Raw genomic sequence first — 24220 nt, forward strand, 5'->3', positions numbered from 1 at the left:
TACACCTCGTACACACATGACTCCTCTCCGTACACCTCGTACACACGCGGCTCCGCTTCGTACACCTCGTACACGCGCGGCTCCACTCCCTACACTTCGTACACACGCGGCTCCGCTTCATACACCTTGTACACACACGCGGCTCCGCTCCGTACACCTCGTACACACGTGGCTCCGCTCCGTACACCTCGTACACACACGCAACTCCGCTTCGTACACCCCGTACACATCTCTGCTATGTACACCTCGTACACACGCGGCTCCGCTCCGTACACCTCGTACACACACAGCTCTGCTACATCTATCCTGTAAACCCCTCCTGACCCCACACATACTTCCCTCATCCAGCACCATGACAACCAGCACAGTGAGTCCTGCAGACACCAATAGGCAGGGATGTGTGCACAGGACCTGTGATGAGGTCACAGGAGGGGCGGAGTCAGGGGGACACATGATCAGGGGTCTGGACAAAGGCTCCTGATCATGTGACCCCCTGACTCCTCCCCTCCTGTGACCTCATCAAAGGTCCTGTGTAGTGTGTACAGAGAAGAGAGCAGGCAAGCGACGCTGTGAGTTGGTGCGGGGGAGGTCTTATGCTAGGGCGAGAATGGAGGCCGCATCAGCTGGCAAGCGGCCAGATGATCGGGCGCCGCCGCCCGCGGCCCACATGACAGCGGCCCAGCGGGAAAATGCTGGTTGGGTATATTACCAATCCGGGCCTGCCTGTTACCCTTGGGAAAATAAAAAAATTGGGGACTAAAATATCATTTTTGTGGAAAAAATTTTTTTTTATTTTCACGCCCGGGCGTTATAAACTTCTGTGAAGCCCTTGGGGGTTCAAAGTGCTCACCACACATCTAGATAAGTTCCTTGGGGGGGTCTAGTTTCCAAAATGGGGTCATTTGTGGGGGGTTTCCACTGTTTAGGCACATCAGGGGCTCTCCAAACGTGACATGGCGTCCAATCCCAATTCCAGCCAAAAAGTCAAACAGCGCTGCTTCCCTTCTGAGCTCTGCCATGCGCCAAAATAGTCGTTCACACCCACATATCAGGTATCAGCATACTCAGGACAAACTGCACAATAACTTTTCCAGTCCAATTTCTCCTGTTACCCTTGGTAAAATAAAAAAAATTGGACCTGAAGTAATTTTTTTGTGAAAAAAAGTTAAATGTTTTTTTAAACATTCAAAAAATTCCTGTGACGCACCTGAAGGGTTAATAAACTTCTTGAATGTGGTTTTGAGCACCTTGAGGGGTGCAGTTTTTAGAATGGTGTCACTTTTGGGGATTTTCTATCATATAGACCCCGCAAAGTGGCTTCAAATGTTATGTGGTCCGTAAAAATAAAATGGTGTTGCAAAAATGAGAAATCGCTGGTCAACTTTTAACCCTTATAACTTCCTGACAAAAAAAAATTTTGGTTCCCAAATTGTGCTGATGTAAAGTAAACATGTGGGAAATGTTACTTATTAAGTTTTTTGTGTGCCGTATCTCTGTGATTTAAGGGCATAAAAATTCAAATTTGGAAATTTGTGAAATTTTTGCCAAATTTCCGTTTTTTTCACAAACGCTAATCATAGCAAAGAAATTTTACCACTATCATGAAGTACAATATGTCATGAGAAAACAATGTCAGAATCAGTGGGATCCATGGAAGCGTTTCAGAGTTATTACCTCATAAATGGACAGTGGTCAGAATTGTAAAAATTGGCTCGGTCATGAATGTGCAAACCACCCTTGGGGGTAAAGGAGTTAAAGTCAATCCTATCCCTCTTCCTGGCATTGACATTTTCAGTCAGATGCCAGTCCCAGAAGTTAGGGTGCATCCACAATGTCTTATTGAGAGTGAGTAGTTGGAAGAAAGTGCTGATGTTGACGAGGTCATGTGTGGCACACGTCTTGAGGAGCAGAAGGCCATTGCTGCTACACTTACCAATCCCGTGTCTCTCGATGACTCTCTACCAGATTTGAGTCTGTTCCCACTCTGGCACTAAAGTCTCCGAGTACAATGAGCTTGTCTGTGTGATTTCTGAGATAAGTGTGTTAAGTTCATCATACAGGAAAGATATATACAGTATCTTTGTACCATGTTAGCCAGTAGATAGAAGAATATTTAGAATTGAGAGTCCTCAGAGGTTGATACCTTTTAATGGCTAACTGAAAAGATGGTAACACATTGCAAGCTTTCGAGACTACTCAGGTCTCTTCATCAGGCTAGACTAATACAACATCTGAAGAATCACATATTTATACACAAGACAGCACAGAAATAATGCAATAGATAAGACAAATGGGCAATGAGAGGGCAATAAAACTTTCAGGCTCCTTATCTATGAACTGCTCCAATATTTGTGTTTAACCCTCTCCAATAATGACAATTCTGCTTCACATCACTTGTCTTAGCTATTGCATTATTTCTGTGCTGTCTTGTGTATAAATATGTGATTCTTCAGATGTTGCATTAGTCAATGCCTGATGAAGAGACCTGAGTAGTCTCGAAAGCTTGCAATTTGTTACCATCTTTTCAGTTAGCCATTAAAAGCTATCAACCACTGAGGACTCTCAATTCTAAATATTCTTCAAGTTCGTCATAGAACTTATCCTTAATGTCACTTGGATTGGTCATTGTGGGAGCGTATGCACTAATCAGTGTAGCACGCTTCTTGTTTGTAACTAAGCGGGAGCTGAAGTGTCAGCAGGCGAAGCTGGGTAAGTTTAAGAACAAGGTGAGATTTGATGGCAAATCCCACTCCTGCTTCTTGCCATTCTGTGATGCCTCAACCACTCCAGAAAAGCTTGTATCCACCACTACGCTCTGTCAGTTGGCCCTTATCTGCTAAGCGTGTTTTGGTGAGAGCTGCTATGTCCACGATGTAGTGAGCTAGAGTTCTCACATTCAACGTGCCAAGGTTGAGTACCATCATTTTCTTCTTTGTGTGTTAACCGCTATGAGAGATACTCACCAGCTGCGGTAGACCGGCCAAGTCAAGGTGAAGCAGACAATGTTTGAGGCACCTTTTCTAGCCCCTTCCTCAATGGAGGTGAGCAGAGTGTTCCTAAAGAGCGCTGCTCCAATACCCAAGGGGCTGCCGAACTCCACTGCTGCTTCGGTCCAGTGGGGAACGACCCTATGCCCTGGGCCGCCTGTGTGCAGGTTCGTGACTACAGTTTCCAGTGATTCAACACCTGCTGCTTTGTTGCTACCCTATCGCCACAGGATTTTGAAGCACCTTGATTGAAGTCGTGGCTTGTGCTTGACTTGGATTAAATTAAGAAAGAGCTGCGCAGGTCGTCAGCCTCACTATCTGGTCCCTACCTATCGAGTCCCTGTGGCAAGAGCTAGTCAGGATGACTAGAGCTAGGCCAGGATGCAATGGATGGCCAGCAGTATCCTACATGTGCCTCGTAGCGCCCTCACAGAGCAACATAACACTTTGCTGGGAATCTCTTTTCTGTCTGTTGAATCTTAAATAGTTTCTTCTGCACAGTTTGCCGAATCCAGCCTTCACATGCACGGGTAGGCAAGACCTTAAAGTTACTGTGGGCCTCAAAAACCAATGGCTACCCTCATCTGCTTTGGCCCGTCTGCCGAGGCGGTGTTCCTGAGTGTATCCACTGCCACATGCTAGCAGTAACTTGGAAGTACAGGAGAGAGTTGAGTACCAGATGAGGACCAAAGCTGGGCAAGCTGTCCTAAAAGAATATGGCAAGCCCTCCACCAGAGGTCCTAGCTCTATCTGGACACCCCATACATCTCAAGTATTGACTTTAGTGGGGTGAATAGTTATTCACACTGAAGTTTTCAATTATTTTATCCTATTTGTTGATTGCTTCACAATAAAAAGAAAACCAAATGCTCACAGTTGTAGGCATGTTTTTTACATGAACTGATGGAAACCCTTAAAAAACCCAGTGAAATTCCAGGCTGTGAGGTAGCAAAACATGAAAAATGCCAAGGGGGGAATACTTTCTCAAGCCACTAAAACGTTTTAAATTATGTTTAATAGAATTTATTTCACATTTTATGTGTGAGTGGTTTAGCTAATATCCGGATAGGGATGAGGGGGCCATGTATACCAGGATAGGGATGATGGGGCCATGTATACCAGGATAGAGATGAGGGGGCCATGTATACCAGGATAGGGATGAGGGGGCCATGTATACCAGGATAGGGATGAGGGGGCCATGTATACCAGGATAGGGATGAGGGGGCCATGCATACTAGGATAAGGATGAGGGGGCCCTGCATACCAGGATAGGGATGAGGGGGCATGTATACCAGGATAGGGATGAGAGGGCCATGCATATCAGGATAAGGATGAGGGGGCCATGTATACCAGGATAGGGATGAGGGGGCCATGTATACCAGGATAGGGATGAGGGGGCCATGCATACTACGATAAGGATGAGGGGGCCATGCATACCAGGATAGGGATGAAGAAGCCATGTATACCAGGGTAGGGATGAGGGGGGCCATGCATACCAGGATAGAGATGAGGGGGCCATGTATACCATGATAGGGATGAAGGGGCCATTTATACCAGGATAGGGATGAGGGGGCCATGCATTCTAGGATAAGGATGAGGGGGGCCCTGCATACCAGTATAGGGATGAGGGGGCATGTATACCAGGATAGGGATGAGGGGGCCATGCATATCAGGATAAGGATGAGGGGGCCATGTATACCAGGATAGGGATGAGGGGGCCATGTATACCAGAATAGGGATGAGGGGGCCATGTATACTAGGATAGGGATGAGGGGGCCATGCATACCAGGATAGGGATGAAGAAGCCATGTATACCAGGGTAGGGATGAGGGGGCCATGCATATCAGGATAAGGATGAGGGGGCCATGTATACCAGGGTAGGGATGAGGGGGCCATGTATACCAGGATAGGGATGAGGGGGCCATGTATACCAGGATAGGGATGAGGGGGCCATGTATACCAGGATAGGGATGAGGGGGCCATGCATACCAGGATAGGGATGAGGGGGCCATGTATACTAGGATAGGGATGAGGGGGCCATGCATACCAGGATAGGGATGAAGAAGCCATGTATACCAGGGTAGGGATGAGGGGGCCATGCATACCAGGATAGGGATGAGGGGGCATGCATACCAGGATAGGGATGAGGGGTACCATGCATAACAGGATAGGGATGAAGGGGCAATGTATATACCAGGGTAGGGATGAGGGGGCCATGCATACTAGGATAAGGATGAGGGGGGCCATGTATACCAGGGTAGGGATGAGGGGGCCATGTATACCAGGATAGGGATGAGGGGGCCATGTATACCAGGATAGGGATGAGGGGGCCATGTATACCAGGATAGGGATAAGGGAGCCATGCATACCAGGATAGGGATGAAGAAGCCATCTATACCAGAGTAGGGATGAGGGGGCCATGCATACCAGGATAGGGATGTGGGGGGCATGTATACCAGGATAGGGATGAGGGGTACCATGCATACCAGGATAGGGATGAAGAGGCAATGTATACCAGGATAGGGATGAGGGGGTCATGCATACTAGGATAAGGATGAGGGGGGCCATGTATACCAGGGTAGGGATGAGGGGGCCATGTATACCAGGATAGGGATGAGGGGGCCATGTATACCAGGATAGGGATGAGGGGGCCATGTATACAAGGGTAGGGATGAGGGGGCAATGTATACCAGGATAGGGATGAGGGGGCCATGCATACCAGGATAGGGATGAGGGGGCCATGCATACCAGGATAGGGATGAGGGGGCCATGCATACCAGGATAGGGATGAGGGGGCCATGCATACCAGGATAGGGATGAGGGGGCCATGTATACCAGGGTAGGGATGAGGGGGCCATGTATACCAGGGTAGGGATGAGGGGGCCATGTATACCAGGGTAGGGATGAGGGGGCCATGTATACCAGGATAGGGATGAGGGGGCCATGTATACCAGGATAGGGATGAGGGGGCCATGCATAGTACAATAAGGATGAGGGGGCCATCTATACCAGGATAGGGATGAGGGGGCCATGCATACTAGGATAAGGATGAGGGGGCCCTGCATACCAGGATAGGGATGAGGGGGCATGTATATCAGGATAGGGATGAGGGGGCCATGCATACTAGGATAAGGATGAGGGGGCCATGTATACCAGGATAGGGATGAGGGGGCTACATATACCAAGATAGGGATGAGGGGGCATGTATACCAGGATGGTGATGAGGGGGCCATGTATACCTGGAGAAGTGGGCAGCAACTAACAGAATGGTTTTTAACGGGAAAATGCAAAGTACTACATCTGGGCAATAAAAATGAAAAAAGCATATACAGAATGGGAGGAATAGGGCTAAGCAACAGCACATGTGAAAAAGACTTGGGTATACTAATAGATCACAGACTGAATATGAGTCAACAGTGTGATGCAGCAGCAAAAAAGGCAAATGCAATTCTAGGATGTATTAACAGAAGCATACAGTCTAGATCACGTGAAGTCATTATTTCCATCTACTCCTCTTTGGTCAGACCTCATCTGGAATATTGTGACCTGTTTTGGGCACCACATTTTAAAAAAGACATCAACAAACTGGAGCAAGTTCAGAAAAGAGCAACCAGAATGGTGACCGGTCTGCAAACCCTGTCTTATGAGGAAAGGTTGCAGGATTTGGGATTGTTTAGTTTGCAAAAGAGAAGACTGAGAGGAGACTTATTAATAGCTGTCTACAAATATCTAAAGGGCTGTCACATTGTAGAAGGATCAACTTTATTCTCATTTGCACAATGAAAGACTAGAAGCAATGGGATGAAACTGAATGGGAGGAGACACAGATTAGATATTAGAAAAAACTTTTTGACAGTTAGAGTGATCAATGAGTGGAACAGGCTGCCACCAGAAGGGGTGAGTTCTCCTTCGGTGGAAGTCTTCAAACAGAGGCTGGACAGACATCTGACTGGGATGATTTAGCGAGTCCTGTTTGGGCAGGGGGTTGGACCAGATGGCCCAGGAGGTCCCTTCCGATTCTATGATTCTATACCAGGATGGTGATGAGGGGGCCATGCATACTAGGATAAGGATGAGGGAGCCATGTATACCAGGATAGGAATGAAGAGGCCATGTATACCAGGGTAGGGATGAGGGGGCCATGTATACCAGAATAGGGATGAGGGGTACCATGCATACCAGGATAGGGATGAAGAGGCCATGCATACCAGGATAGGGATGAGGGGGCCATGTATACTAGGATAGGGATGAGGGGGCCATGCATACCAGGATAGGGATGAAGAAGCCATGTATACCAGGGTAGGGATGAGGGGGCCATGCATACCAGGATAGGGATGAGGGGGCATGCATACCAGGATAGGGATGAGGGGTACCATGCATAACAGGATAGGGATGAAGGGGCAATGTATATACCAGGGTAGGGATGAGGGGGCCATGCATACTAGGATAAGGATGAGGGGGGCCATGTATACCAGGGTAGGGATGAGGGGGCCATGTATACCAGGATAGGGATGAGGGGGCCATGTATACCAGGATAGGGATGAGAGGGCCATGTATACCAGGATAGGGATAAGGGAGCCATGCATACCAGGATAGGGATGAAGAAGCCATGTATACCAGGGTAGGGATGAGGGGGCCATGCATACCAGGATAGGGATGTGGGGGGCATGTATACCAGGATAGGGATGAGGGGTACCATGCATACCAGGATAGGGATGAAGAGGCAATGTATACCAGGATAGGGATGAGGGGGTCATGCATACTAGGATAAGGATGAGGGGGGCCATGTATACCAGGGTAGGGATGAGGGGGCCATGTATACCAGGATAGGGATGAGGGGGCCATGCATACCAGGATAGGGATGAGGGGGCCATGTATACCAGGATAGGGATGAAGAGGCCATGTATACAAGGGTAGGGATGAGGGGGCCATGTATACCAGGATAGGGATGAGGGGGCCATGCATACCAGGATAGGGATGAGGGGGCCATGCATACCAGGATAGGGATGAGGGGGCCATGCATACCAGGATAGGGATGAGGGGGCCATGCATACCAGGATAGGGATGAGGGGGCCATGTATACCAGGGTAGGGATGAGGGGGCCATGTATACCAGGGTAGGGATGAGGGGGCCATGTATACCAGGGTAGGGATGAGGGGGCCATGTATACCAGGATAGGGATGAGGGGGCCATGTATACCAGGATAGGGATGAGGGGGCCATGCATAGTACAATAAGGATGAGGGGGCCATCTATACCAGGATAGGGATGAGGGGGCCATGCATACTAGGATAAGGATGAGGGGGCCCTGCATACCAGGATAGGGATGAGGGGGCATGTATATCAGGATAGGGATGAGGGGGCCATGCATACTAGGATAAGGATGAGGGGGCCATGTATACCAGGATAGGGATGAGGGGGCTACATATACCAAGATAGGGATGAGGGGGCATGTATACCAGGATGGTGATGAGGGGGCCATGTATACCTGGAGAAGTGGGCAGCAACTAACAGAATGGTTTTTAACGGGAAAATGCAAAGTACTACATCTGGGCAATAAAAATGAAAAAAGCATATACAGAATGGGAGGAATAGGGCTAAGCAACAGCACATGTGAAAAAGACTTGGGTATACTAATAGATCACAGACTGAATATGAGTCAACAGTGTGATGCAGCAGCAAAAAAGGCAAATGCAATTCTAGGATGTATTAACAGAAGCATACAGTCTAGATCACGTGAAGTCATTATTTCCATCTACTCCTCTTTGGTCAGACCTCATCTGGAATATTGTGACCTGTTTTGGGCACCACATTTTAAAAAAGACATCAACAAACTGGAGCAAGTTCAGAAAAGAGCAACCAGAATGGTGACCGGTCTGCAAACCCTGTCTTATGAGGAAAGGTTGCAGGATTTGGGATTGTTTAGTTTGCAAAAGAGAAGACTGAGAGGAGACTTATTAATAGCTGTCTACAAATATCTAAAGGGCTGTCACATTGTAGAAGGATCAACTTTATTCTCATTTGCACAATGAAAGACTAGAAGCAATGGGATGAAACTGAATGGGAGGAGACACAGATTAGATATTAGAAAAAACTTTTTGACAGTTAGAGTGATCAATGAGTGGAACAGGCTGCCACCAGAAGGGGTGAGTTCTCCTTCGGTGGAAGTCTTCAAACAGAGGCTGGACAGACATCTGACTGGGATGATTTAGCGAGTCCTGTTTGGGCAGGGGGTTGGACCAGATGGCCCAGGAGGTCCCTTCCGATTCTATGATTCTATACCAGGATGGTGATGAGGGGGCCATGCATACTAGGATAAGGATGAGGGAGCCATGTATACCAGGATAGGAATGAAGAGGCCATGTATACCAGGGTAGGGATGAGGGGGCCATGTATACCAGAATAGGGATGAGGGGTACCATGCATACCAGGATAGGGATGAAGAGGCCATGTATACCAGGGTAGGGATGAGGGGGCCATGTATACTAGGATAGGGATGAGGGGGCCATGCATACCAGGATAGGGATGAGGGGGCCATGTATACTAGGATAGGGATGAGGGGGCCATGCATACCAGGATAGGGATGAAGAGGCCATGTATACCAGAGTAGGGATGAGGGGGCCATGCATACCAGGATAGGGATGAGGGGGCATGTATACCAGGATAGGGATGAGGGGTACCATGCATACCAGGTTAGGGATGAAGAGGCCATGTATACCAGGGTAGGGATAGGGGGCCATGTATACCAGGATGGTGATGAGGGGGCCATGCATACTAGGATAAGGATGAGGGGGCCATGTATACCAGGGTAGGGATGAGGGGGCCATGTATACCAGGATAGCGATGAGGGGGCCATGTATACCAGGATAGGGATGAGGGGGCCATGCATACCAGGATAGGGATGAGGGGGCCATGTATACCAGGATAGGGATGAAGAGGCCATGTATACCAGGGTAGGGATGAGGGGGCCATGCATACCAGGATAGGGATGAGGGGGCCATGCATACCAGGATAGGGATGAGGGGGCCATGTATACCAGGATAGGGATGAGGGGGCCATGCATACCAGGATAGGGATGAAGAGGCCATGTATACCAGGGTAGGGATGAGGGGGCCATGTATACCAGGGTAGGGATGAGGGGGCCATGCATACCAGGATAGGGATGAGGGGGCCATGCATACCAGGATAGGGATGAGGGGGCCATGCATACCAGGATAGGGATGAGGGGGCCATGTATACTAGGATAAGGATGAGGGGGCCATGTATACCAGGATAGGGATGAGGGGGCCATGTATACCAGGATAGGGATGAGGGGGCATGCATACCAGGATAGGGATGAGGGGGCCATGCATACCAGGATAGGGATGAGGGGGCAATGTATACCAGGATAGGGATGAGGGGGCCATGCATACCAGGATAGGGATGAGGGGGCCATGCATACCAGGATAGGGATGAGGGGGCAATGTATACCAGGATAGGGATGAGGGGGCATGTATACCAGGATAGGGATGAGGGAGATATTAGTACAGAATTGACCACATGTTTTGCTTCAATTTTTTTTTTTGTATTTTCCTCCTGTAAAACCTGGGTGCGTTTTGTGGACGCGTCTCATAGTCAGAGAAATACAGTATACATTTTTTGCTTATATGTTTTTTTAAGACAAATTGTGATTTGAGAAAAAAACATTGCCAAAGTATATATGAAACACGAAACTGGATTATATAGTGAAATAGACAGTCACCTAGAAAACCCAGACAGGGGCCTCAGGCTGTCATGGCAACACATTGGCTCTCTGTGATCGCATTTTTTCGTTTTTTTACATTTGTAGATAGAGCTATGAAGAATAAAAAAATCAGATTATTTTCAAAAACACATTTTGCACAAAAAACTTGATTTAAACAACAGGAATTTTTGGGGATGATGCATTCCCTTCAACGCTCAATTACAAATAACATCTTAACAGGCAATTGAAGCCCGCATAGCAACATGAATTTTGACCATATTGTGAATACGACTCAAAAGTCCGGCATTTACTAGGACCTTACCTACAGAGTTCACTGTATGGAGCTGTGCACCTGTTTCAAATTATGGGTCATTAGTCCCTTAGGGTATGTGCACACACTGCGGATTCTGCTGCGGATCCGCAGCAGAATTAGCTGCGGTGTACAGTACCATTATATCCTATGGAAAATGGATACCACAGTGCAGACGGTGCGGAATTTTCCGCGCGGTTTTTGCTGTGGTTTCCAATCCGCAGAAAGAATTGAAATGTCATTCTTTTCTTCGGATTCCGCTGCGGTTTGCCATCTCCTCCATTGTAGAGATGAAAAACCACAGGGCAATCCGCAGGTCTTTGTCTTTTGACCTGCGGATTTTGAAAAATCCGCAGACCAATCCACAGCATGTGTACATAGCCTTAAAGAGAATCTGTCAACAGATTTTTGCTATGTTATCTGAGAGCAGCATAATATTGAGACAGAGACCCTGATTCCAGCGATGTGTCACTTTCTGGACTGCTTGCTGTAGTTTTTATAAAATCACTGTTTTCTCGGCTACAGATATAGCATAGCTCTAAATGCTGAGCTCTGTATAACCCCGCCCACACCACTGAATGGTAGCTTTCTGCTTATGCATAGTGTACACAAAATGCTGCCATTCAGTCGTGGGGGCGGGGTTACACAGAGCAGGAGGACTACATGGCATGAGACAACTCATTCTCTAGTAATAATCTGCTGCTAAAATAGTGACTTTAGAAAAGCTATAACAAACAGCACAGTAAGTGATGCATCACTGGAATCAGGGTCTCTGCCCCATATCAGATTGCCTTTAATTGGACAACTATAATACAAATGCAAATATAGTGGTGTTCAAAATACTAGTAGTCCAATATGACTAACCCGATGAATCACTCTTTTTGGTATAAATTATATTACCACATGTCACACAATTTACCAGTTGGTGCAGTAGATTCTAAGACTCCGCATTCATGATCTGCAGGTTTTTGAGACTGTATGAGAATAATTAATTGAAAGGCAGGATGTTCAAAATAATATCAGTGTAGAGATCAATTAGTGAGATCAATCATTCTGTGAATCAGGTGGCCCTTATGTAAGGCGGAAGCCAGGACATGTTGTACATGCATTTCTCCTTGAAAGTCTGAGAAATATGGATCGTTCGAGACATTGTTCAGAAGAATTGCGTAGTTTGATTATAAAGATGATTGGGGAGGGTAAAATTTATAAAGCAGTGCAGGCAGTGATAGGATGGTCAGCTAAAATGATCTCCAATGCTTTAGAATGGGGAGCCAAAGCAGAGAGAGGTGGAAGAAAACGGAAGACTACCATTCGAATGGATGGAAGAATGGCCAGAATGGCAACGGGTCAGCAAGTGATCAGCTCCAGGATGATCAAAGACAGTCTCACGCTACCTGTGAGGACTGTGACAGAAGACGTCTGTGTGACGCTAGTCTCTTAGAAAGATGTCCCCGCAAAGTCCTACTGTTAAAAAAAAAAAAAAAGACATGTACTGAAGCGTATACAATTTGCCAAAGAACACTTCAACTGGCCTAAAGAGAAATGGAGAAACATTTTGTTTGTGGACTGAAGAAAGTAAAATTGTTTTTTTTGGGGGTCCAAGGGCTGCAGACAGTTCATCGGACGACCCCCAAACCCTGCAGTGAAGCCACAGTACACCCTGCAGACAGTGAGGCATGGTGGTACAAGAATCATGATATGGGCATGTTTCTGTTACTACGGTGCCGGAGCTATTTACCACATACCAGGGATCATGGACCAGTTTGCATATATTAAAATACTTGAAGAGGTCGTGTTGCCTTATGCTGAGGAAATGGGTGTTTCAACAAGACAACGACCCTAAACACACCAGTAAATGAGCAAAATCTTGGTTCCAGTCCAACAAAATTGAGGTTATGGAGCAGCCAGCCCAATCCCCGGACCTTAATCTGATAGAATACTTGTGGGGTGACATTAAAAATGCCATTTCTTTGGCAAAACCAACAAATTCCAAAATCTTGTGGGATGTAGTCCAAGCATCCTGGGCTGGAATAACAGGTGACAGGGGCCAGAAGTTGGATGACTCTCTGCAACATAGTTCTAAAAATCTAAATATTAGGTTAGTGATTCACAGGAATCCTCCAAATAAATACTACGTACTGTGAGTTTGTAAAGACAAATGCAGACACTGCTATTTTTTAGAACAGCCCAATGTTCATTTTTTATTTTCTGTAAAGTAGGTAAAATTATCTACATTTCTCTTCATGTTTTACATTAGAAAACAGCGTGCAATGTTCCCAAAGCTGGAAATAAAAACTAGGATAAAGATTTTGTGATTATCTCCTGTTCCCGTACACAGTGCTGTTATTGTGAACACTTCTGTGCCTTTATTACACCTATGTGAGACCAGCCCGGATTGTCCTTTACTTCTGTACACAACATCTAATGTCCGTTTGTCTGTTGATTGCTATGGAGTCGTGATGTCTGTCTCTCCCTTCAGGTTTTCCCGAGCGTCACTCACTTGATTGTGCATCATCAGCATGAGCCGCTGAACCTGGTGAATCGCCAGACGTCAGAGCGAGAGTGCACGGCCCTGTTATATCCTGCTGCCTTATGAGACACCCGTGTTACCCCGGTAGACGTCTCTCTTATGGTATAGTCACATATTGTGCTGTTTTTTATTACTACACTAGCTGAAGAGCCCGGCGTTGCCCGGGCATAGTAACTAACTACGGTTAGTTATAACAAATTATAATGATTATATCTATATACATAAAGCTGAGTGTATAGCCCCGCCCACTCCGCATAGCCACATTCACTATAATATCCCACATCATCCCGTTAGCCAGAGCTACTGGACTACTACCCCTAATATCCCACATCATCCCATCAGCCAGAGCCACCAGACTACTACCCCTAATATCCCACATCATCCCATCAGCCAGAGCCACCAGACTACTACCACTAATATCCCACATCATCCCGTCAGCCAGAGCCACCAGACTACTACCACTAATATCCCACATCATCCCGTCAGCCAGAGCCACCAGACTACTACCCCTAATATCCCACATCATCCTGTCAGCCAGAGCCACCAGACTACTACCACTAATATCCCACATCATCCCATCAGCCAGAGCCACCAGACTACTACCACTAATATCCCACATCATCCCGTCAGCCAGAGCCACCAGACTACTACCACTAATATCCCACATCATCCCGTCAGCCAGAGCCACCAGACTACTACCCCTAATATCCCACATCATCCCGTCAGCCAGAGCCACCAGACTACTACCACTAATATCCCACATCATCCCGTCAGCCAGAGCCACCAGACTACTACCCCTAATATCCCACATCATCCCGTCAGCCAGAGCCACTGGACTACTACCCCTAATATCCCACATCATCCCGTCAGCCAGAGCCACCAGACTACTACCCCTAATATCCCACATCATCCCGTCAGCCAGAGCCACCAGACTACTACCCCTAATATCCCACATCATCCTGTCAGCCAGAGCCACCAGACTACTACCCCTAATATCCCACATCATCCCATCAGCCTGGGGTCAGAACCAGAATGCTGAGTGGAACGGTCGTAACTTCCATTCCCTTTAAGAGAGCCTGGTATCAGAACCAGAGTGCTGAGTGGATTTGCCCTGACTTGCATACCAATGATCCCTTTAATAGAACCCTGGGGTCAGAATCAGAGCCCTGAGGGATTTACCCTAACTTCCATACAGGAGATCCCTTTAAGAGAGCCTGGGGTCAGTACCAGAGCATTTGAAGGCAATTGCCTTGACTTCCATACCGGGGATCCCTTTGAGAGGCCTGGGATCAGAACCAAAGCGCTGGATGGATTTGCCCTGACTTCCATTCCGGAGATCCCTTTAAGAAAGGCTTGGGGTCAGTAACAATGCGCAGAGTGGATTTGCCCTCACTTCCATACCAATGATCCCTTTAAGAGACCCTGGGGTCAGAACCACAGAGCTGAGTGGAACGGTCCAAACTTCCATACCAATGATCCCTTTAAGAGAGGCCTGGGGTCAAAACCAAAGCGATGGATGGATTTGCTCTGACTTCCATACCAATGATCCCTTTAAGAGGGAAGATGTGCCTATAGGATAGAGGATGTGTGATGAGGATATGGGCACGGGAGGGGGGATTCATTTCTGTCATGTGCTCTCTGCTCCTTTTTGGGGGGCAGACAATGGCTGGGAGCTTATGTTCCCGGGGATGCTAGATTTCTCCCACCATGTCAGTGTCTGCTGAGGTGTTGTCAAGTGAGAAAACTTGTTCATAGCAACCAATCACAGCTCAGCTTCTTTTAACCAGCTCTGGTGAAATGAGAGATGCTTAGTGATTGGTTGCAAGGAAAACTGTTTCTCATAGCATCCAATCACAGCTCAGCTTCTTTTGAACAGCTCTGGTGAAATGAAAGATGCTTTGTGATTGGTTGGTGATACACACACACACACACACACACATATTCAGTTTTATATATAGAGATGGCAGGACATATGGATGCTATCAAGTGGACTTGATCTGTCCTTGTAGTACAATAATGGCCACTCATCAGACAAATAACACTACTGTGTGCAGTTGCTGGCCATCAGGATCATTATGAGATAACATTGTTAAGACGTGCAGAAAGAAGTGTACGGACTATAAGGGCCCCGTCACACACAGCGACTCACCAGCGATCCCGACAACGATATCAACTTGTCAGGATCGCTGGTGAGTCGCTACATGATTGCTGGTGAGCTGTCAAACAGACAGCTTCACCAGCGATCAGCACCAGCGACGCCGAGCGCGCGGCATCGCTGTGTACATTAGTTACCAGCGCGCTGATGCAGGGAGCTGGTAACTAAGGTACACATCGGGTTTCTAAGGGGCGTGCGTCACTTAGAAACCCGATGTGTACCTTGGTTACCAGCTCCCTGCATCAGTGCGCTGGTAACTAAGGTACACATCGGGTTTCTAAGCACCGCCCGGTGCTTAGAAACCCTGCGTTTACCTTAGTTACCAGCGCACTGATCGCTGGTCTCCCGCCTGTCACTCGCAGCGATGCGTGCTGGCCAGCGGGAGACCAGCGATCAAAAAAATGTCCTGGCTGTTCCAGGACGATCAGCGATAACCGGCAGGGGGGCCGGTCACTGGTGAGATCGCTGTGACGTCACAAAACTTGTGACTCAGCAGCGAGATCGCTATGTGTGACGGGGCTTTAAGGCTTGGAGGAAACATTGTGTAGCCAAAATTAATATGAGCTGTAGAGGAACCTGTCACCTCCAAAAAATGCTACTTACCTGCCAATATACGTAGTGTTAAACTGCACATAAAGAGTAATGTAATCATATCAATGACTACAGGGAGAAAATAAAGTTTTATTTTCCCTGCAGCCTCTCATGGTGGTATGATCAGACCATGTCCCTGTACGGTCAGACACAGCCATTACACAGTACACAGCAGGGGGACATTTATAAGATTATCTCAGCACAGGAAAATTTTATTTTAACACATACAATTGTGGAACTTATTATTATTCCAAGATCTATTGATTAAAATGAACTTTTATTCATGGGAAAACCCCTTTAATACTTGCTTTAAGGGAACCTGTTGAGTAAAAAAAAAAAAAAAATTATTATCTTGCAGATATGGCTTTCTGAAGCTCTCCGGCACTGGCACTGAGAGCCCCACTGTTGGGAAGAAACAGACTTTATTCACCCAGCAGCCTCCGGCTTTCAGTCATGGAGGCGTGGCCTCGATCGCCACTCAGCATGCTGTAACCACACCCCAGCACTGACTGACAGCCGTCGCTAATGTTGAGCTGGGCTTTCAGTGCGGGCGCCATGCAGCTTCAGAACACTATTAACCTGCAGATTAACCCCGTATCAGCAGGTTGATAGTGTTGTTTTTACACAACAGGTTCCCTGTAATAGCTATAGCAATGATACATTGTTCTTGTATGTCATATGCAATGAATGTAAGTCATGTATATTACAGGTGTCTAAAATGACTATAACATTCACTCGGATCATTCTTCTCGCCTGCACTGGAAACGCTGCCTCATTCAGACATACATTTTTCACAGATCGCACTCGCACCTATGAATGTCTATGGAGTAGTTCACACATCAGATTTTTTTTTCCCTCGGATCGAGTGATCCATACAATATCACGGAGACATGTCTGATAGGGATCTGCGTGTTGGATGAAAATCAGCAATGAAAATCTATGTGTCTGTGAAAATCAGACAGCACTCGGATACCCTACATGTAATGTCCATTTTTCAAAGACTAATCAAAAGATATACTACCACGTGTTACAGCGTTGTTCTCTTTGTGTATTAATGCCATTGATACCTGAATTTTTCCTTTTTCTAATGTAACTTCCTACAATAAAAATTGATTGGAATAAAAAAAATAAAAAAAAGACTGATAGAATAATTTTTTTTTTTCTCCATTAGATAAAAACTGATGAAATTCTGACCAAACGTTGATGAAAATCGCTGATGAAACTCAGTCCTGTTTTTCCGAATTCTGAGTGAGGCCTAAAGCTGTAATAAATCTGATTGCTGTGAGCACCATGTTCATTGTGTGTCTCCATTATTCTTCTTCCCTTTTGCTGCAGAAACATCTCTCAGGTGTACAGTATATGTGTGTGAGATTAGGCCCACGGGGGACAGGTGGTGATGTCTAGACAGCGCTCGAGGAATATTTGGCACTATATGTATTGCAGAATAATTATCTACGCATTTTATTTAAAGGGAATCTGGCAATAGACTTTTCCCACCTAATCTGAGAGCAATATGATGTATGGTCAGAGACCCTGATTCCAACAATGTGTAACTTACTGAACTGCTTGTTGTAATTTTGATAAAATCAATGTTTTATCAGCAGAAGATTATCACTAGATGACTAGTAATCCTTTGTCAGTTAGTCCTCCATATTCATGAGCTCTGTACAAACTCCCCCACTGATTGGCAGCTATCTGCTTTCTGACAGTCAGTGATGTGGGTGAGGTTATACAGAGCCCAACATTCAAGGAACTGCTAGATCTGTAGCAGATAAACCAATGATTGTATCAAACTGATATCAAGCATCTCAGTAAGTCACACATTGCTGGAATCAAGGTCTCTGTCCCTATATTATGCTACTTTCAAATGGGGTAACAAAAACCTGGTGACAGATTCCCTTTAAGAAGTTATATTGGGGCTACACTGCAGTTGCACTTTTGGCCACAGTGTGGCATAAGCTCTTAGATTTCCAATTCAGTTTTTCCCAAAATGATTTACATCATTTACTTCCTATTGCTTTTGGCGCCAATATTCTACATCACTCCATAGACATGTCATCACCTACCGAAACATGTGGTCATGGCTGAAATTGTTGGCATGCACGCACACACAATCCAAAGATTGAGTCAACTTCTCCCCTTTTTATCTACTTTCAGGTGTGAATTTCATATTGTCCACACCTGTTACTTGCCACAGGTGAGTTTGAATGAACATCACTTGCTTGAAACAAAATTGTTTACCCTAAGTTTTGGAAAGATGCCAAGGTGGTAACAAATTGCAAGCTTTCGACACTACGTAGGTCTCTTCATCAGGCTAGAGACCTGCGTAGTCTCGAAAGCTTGCAATTTGTTACCATCTTTTCAGTTAGCCATTAAAAGGTATCAACCACTGAGGACTATCAATTCTAAATATTCTTCTATCTGCTGGCTAATACAGTACAAAGATATATATATTTCCTGTATCGGAAAGATGCCAACAAATTTGTCCAGGCCATTTTTGGAGTTTTGTGTGAAATTATGTCCAATTTGCCTTTTTTTTCTCAATTTTTTTGTGTTGTTCCAATGCACACAAAGGAAATAAACATGTGAATAACAAAATGTGTAACTGCAATAAATTTCTGGGAGAAAGACTAAATTTTCTGGAACAATTTCAAGGGTGCCAACCCTTTCGGCCATGACTACATGTGATATGGAGAATATTTGAGAAATTAAAATGTAGACTTCTTACCGTACAGACCAGAAAAGTGGGTAAATATCAGTATGAGTAGGATTGACACCAACATCGACATGTGTCCTTATAGGGAAACGTATCAGAAGGATGAACGGAATCAGGGCCGATCCTCCTGGCTATGTAAAGTTTTACTTGCACTTTTGCTAACGACTGAGATGCCAATTGGGGGCGCTATCTCCTGTGAATGTGTGGGATGATTTTGTTTTAATTCTAATGTCTTTATATGTGCATTGTTTGCTGTCATAAAATAAAGATGTGTGTGTAAGGCCGGAGTCACACTCAACGTATAAAAAAATTGGTCCGATTTGGATGGCCGAGAATCGCACCAATGTTCTCCGTATGCTGATCCATATATAATCCGTTTGCAATGCGAGGATGCGATTTCCTCGTATCTACAGTGCTGTGCAAATTAATTGGGACAAAGCATTTTTTTAAGTAAAATCGTAAGTTGGTTACCAGTCAGTGATTCAAACCAGTTTTAACTGCTTTGAACAGGTGTTAGTGCCTGTTCAAAGCAGTTAAAACTGGTTTGAATCACTGACTGGTAACCAACTTATGATTTTACTTAAAAAAAATACTTTGTCCCAATTAATTTGCACAGCACTGTTTGTATCCATGTGACATCCGTATGTGATGCTATTCTGCCTCTTCCTGATGACTGCAAATCCCAAGCGTTCTAATTATCAGCTTCTAAGGCTAGTTTCACACTTGCTTTTTTTTGCAGCGCGTTTTTCCCGCAAAAAAACGCATTGAAAAAACGCATACAAAAGCATACAACTGCTGCGTTTTTTTCAAGCATTTTTATGAGCATGCATGAAAAAAACGCAGCGTTTTTATGCGTTTGTATGCGTTTTTAGTGCGTTTTTACCGCGTTTGCGTTTTTTTCCAACATTGGATGTCCCCTCACACTAACCCAAACCATGACTTTACTAACCCTAACCCTGACCCTAACCCTAACCCTAACCCTGACCCTAACCCTTAACCAAATCATACTTAACCCTAACCCAAACCCTAAACCCTAACTAACCCTAACCCTGACCCTAACCCTGACCCTAACCCTAACCCTAACCCTTAACCAAACCATACTTAACCCTAATCCTGACCCTAACCCTGACCCTAACCCTTAACAAAACCATACTTAACCCTAACCCTGACCCTAACCCTAACCCTGACCCTAACCCTAACCCTAACCCTGACCCTAACCCTTAACCAAACCATACTTAACCCTAATCCTGACCCTAACCCTGACCCTAACCCTTAACCAAACCATACTTAACCCTAACCCTGACCCAAACCCCAACCCTAACCCTGACCCTAACCCTAACCCTAAACCCCCTTAACTAACCCTAACTCTAACCCAAACCCCTAAATTCCATGGTTAAAAAAAAAAACGCATATGCAAAAAAACGCATACATGAGCATGCCAGTGCGCACATATGCGCATCCATAGGCTATAATGGCCATTTTTAGCGCAAAACGTGCGCATATGTGCGCATGCGCTTTTTTGCAGGGCCAAAAAATGCAACATGCTGCGTCTGGAAAATACCAACGCACACCCCAAAAAACGCAGCGCATGAAAATCGCATACATGCGCTTACAAGCGCGCAGGTATGCGCACCCATGTTAAATATAGGGGAAAAAACGCATGCGCACATATGCGTTTTTTTCCAGCGCTAAAAAACGCAAATGTGAAACCAGCCTTAGATAATTGTATAACTTGTACTCACACCAACAGGCATCCGCAGATAGTTTAACTCCACCAGCAATGCAACTGTAGAAATACCAGGAGAATTGATGCTGTTTTCTTCCAAAATCTTGTATTAGTTTACAATGAACAGTAGGTAAAAAGGAGTAATCTGTACAGGGAAGTACACATGCGCCTTGAGTAATGGCTGATGTAGGTTAAACTGAAGAAGGGATGAGCAACCTAATGCAGAGCTCAACTATGGGAGGGACATAAGGACAATCTTCACACAGTCTAATTCTACCTAGCAACAACAGGGAGTTTTGCTGATTGGAGGAAAAAATCAACACAGAGAATATACATTACAGGTTGTTCCCATTCATGGGACACAACCGATGCGTATGCTGTTATTTTCTTGCACACTTGCAAAATGGACATATAACAGATTCATGGCCTGAAATTAATTTAAATCCTAATCAGCAACCCTATGTATTGGCTCTACAACAGGTGACAACCTCCAATCTTTGCATTAGAGTCCGTGCTCATACCTCCCAAATTTTGAAGAAGGGAGGAGGAACAAAGGCAGCGGGCAAATTGTTAGACCATGCCCAGACCACACCCACTTCACAACTAGACACGCCCATGTCCACGCCCCTCCGCACCCATTTAGCACTGTTGATCACACTGACTGGTACTGAGGGCACAGTGGCTGGCATTATTGGCACAGTGGCTGGTACTGTGGGCAGGAAAAGAAAGAAAGAACAGAGAGAAGAAAACAGAGCGAGAAAGAAAAAGAAAGGAGAGAGAACAAGGAAGAACAGAGAGAAAAAGAGGGGAAAGAAAAGAGAGAAAGAAAGAACAGAGAGAGAAAGAAAGGGGACAGAAAAAAAGAGAAAGAAGAGAGAACAGAGAGAAAGAAAGAAGAGAGAACAGAGAGAAAGAAAGAGGGGAAAGAAAGGAAGGAGAAAAAGAGAAAGAAAGAAAGAACAGAGAGAAAGAAAGAGGTGACAGAAAAAAGAACAGAGGGAGAGCGTAAGAAAGAAAGAGGGGAAAGAAAGAACATAGAGAAATAAAGAGGGGAAAGAAAGAACAGAGTGAGAGATACAGAGAAAGAACAGAGGGAGAAAGAAAGTAGAGAAAGAAAGAATGAACAGAGAGAGAAAGAAAGAGGGGAAAGAAAAAGAACAGAGAGAGAGAAACAAAGCGGGGAAAGAAAGAACAGAGAGAGAAAGAAAGGGGACAGAATGAAAGAACAAAGAGAGAGAGACAGAGAAAGAACAGAGAGAGAGAAAGAAGTAAATAAAGAGAAGCAAAGAAAGAACAGAAAGAGAGAGAGAAAGAAGGAAAGTGGGGAAAGAAAGAACAGAGTGAAAGAAAGAACAGAGAGAGAGAAAGATTGATTCTATAAAGATACTATAGCAGCCCGGCTCCCATTGTAATGCCCACCTGAGTCTCCCGCTGCAGGCATATCATGATCCACTCACATGGCCGGCATCCCCAAGGCCAAGGCGATCCCGCTGTCCATGTTGTCGGAGGAGGACATGGTGATGGATCTAAGAATTCCCTGAAGTGCCTCCATGGTTTCGTCACAATCCCCTCCCGAAATTCCCTAATTTCCAGTCAGCTTCCAGCACGTCACTTCCAGTGGAATGTCACGTGCGAGTTTTAAAGTGCTCCTTGGGGCTCCGGCATGCACTCCTGTGTCCGCGGAATTAGTAAGCTCCCGGCCGGGACAGCAGGGCAGACTCTCAAAATCGGGACTGTCCTGCTGGCTCTGGCACACCTCATACACACACGGTTCTGCTTTGTATGCCTCGTACACACAGCTCCGCACAGTACACATATGGCTCCACTCCGTAAACCTCGTACACACACGGCTCCGCTCCATATACCTCACACACACGGCTCCAGTCCGTAAACCTCGTACACACGTGGCTCTGCTCTGCTCCGTACACACACGGCTCAGCTCCGTACACTTCGTACACACAGGGCTTCGTTTCATGCACACCGTACACGTGGCTTCGCTCCGTACACCTTGTACACATATGGTTCTGCTTCGTATACCTTGTACACACACAGCTCCACCACACACACCCCATCCACACGCTGCTCCGCTCCATACACCTCGTACACACACGGCTCCGCTCCGTACACCAGGTACACAAACGGCTCTGCTCTATACACCTCGTACACATGCGGCTCCGCTCCATACACCTCGTACACACACGGCTCCACTCCGTACACCTCGTACACACGCGGCTCAGCTCCATACACCTCGTACACACGCGGCTCAGCTCCATACACCTCGTACACTCGCGGCTCAGCTCCATACACCTCGTACACACGCGGCTCAGCTCCATACACCTCGTACACACGCGGCTCTGTACACTTCGTACACACAGGGCTCCGTTTCGTACACACCATACACGCGACTTCGCTCAGTACACCTTGTACACACATGGTTCCGCTCCGTACACCTTGTACACACGCAGCTCCACTCCGCACACGCTGTACACACACGGCTTCGCTCCGCACACCCCGTACACACACTGCTTCGCTCCGCACACCCCGTACACACACGGCTTCGCTCCACATACTTCATACACATGCGGCTCCGCTCCGTACACCAGGTACACACGCGGCTCCGCTCCGTACAGCAGGTACACACGCGGCTCCGCTCCGTACACCTCGTACACACACACGGCTCCGCTCCGTACACCTCGTACACACGCGGCTCCACTCCGTACACCTCGTACACACGCGGCTCCGCTCCGTACACCTCATACACACGCGGCTCCGCTCCGTACACCTCGTACACATGCGGCTCCGCACACCTCGTACACACGCGGCTTTGCTACATCCACCCTGTAAACCCCTCCTGACTCCACACATAAACTTCACCTCATCCAGCACCATGACAACCAGCACAGTAGAGTCCGCATAGTCTTTCACGGAGGCCTCTGATCATGTGACCCCTGACTCCTCCCCTCCTGTGACCTCATCACAGGTTCTGTGCGCACAGCCACAGAATAGCCTAGCGACCTCATTGCAGGCTGTGGGGGGCTGCGGTGGCTCTCTGGGAGGGCGAGGATGGGGTGCATGGGGGGGGCGTGGTGGCTCAGTGCAGTGCGGGAAAAATAGAGTCCCGGGCGGGATGCAGGTGGGGGGGGGCCTCAAAAACGGGATGGTCCCGCGAGAATCGGGACGGTTGTGAGCTATCCGTTTTTGTGTTGTGGTATTGCTGCTTGGTGTCAAACATGTCAGACAGGGTAACTTTCAACACTACTGAGCGGGTTCTTTTCCACTGCGTTATGTCTCAACGTTTTGGGGAGCCATACCCAGTGATTGTGGATCCGAGGAGGCAGAGACGAATGTGGGTCCATCCGCTTTTGAGGCGACGGCTCACTAAAGGCCATTTCCACCATTTGTATGCTTCTCTACGTAGCCATCCTGACAATTTCTACAAGTATTGTCGGATGAGAGTGCTCACATTTGACATTCTGATGGACA

The 24220-nt window shown here is 46.6% G+C and overlaps 1 protein-coding gene across 5 annotated transcripts in view; it reads left to right on the forward strand.

The window, feature by feature from the left end:
- Nucleotides 1–17590, forward strand: part of SH2D6 (SH2 domain containing 6) — a 143011-nt gene extending 125421 nt beyond the window's left edge. For 3 of the 5 annotated variants that reach the window (XM_073588561.1, XM_073588566.1, XM_073588565.1), the window contains 2 exons: nucleotides 13499–13651; nucleotides 17467–17590. In XM_073588561.1, the coding sequence (XP_073444662.1) occupies nucleotides 13499–13615 (117 nt within the window). In that variant the 3' untranslated portion in view covers nucleotides 13616–13651; nucleotides 17467–17590. The remainder of the gene's footprint in view (nucleotides 1–13498; nucleotides 13652–17466) is intronic. The other 2 variants (XM_073588562.1, XM_073588563.1) reach the window with 2 other exon arrangements.
- Nucleotides 17591–24220: the final 6630 nt, after the last annotated feature.

The sequence above is a fragment of the Dendrobates tinctorius genome, unplaced genomic scaffold (genome assembly GCF_039654945.1).
Source record: "Dendrobates tinctorius isolate UK_male_01 unplaced genomic scaffold, ASM3965494v1 ptg000104l, whole genome shotgun sequence".
NCBI classification, from domain to species: Eukaryota; Metazoa; Chordata; class Amphibia; order Anura; family Dendrobatidae; genus Dendrobates; species Dendrobates tinctorius.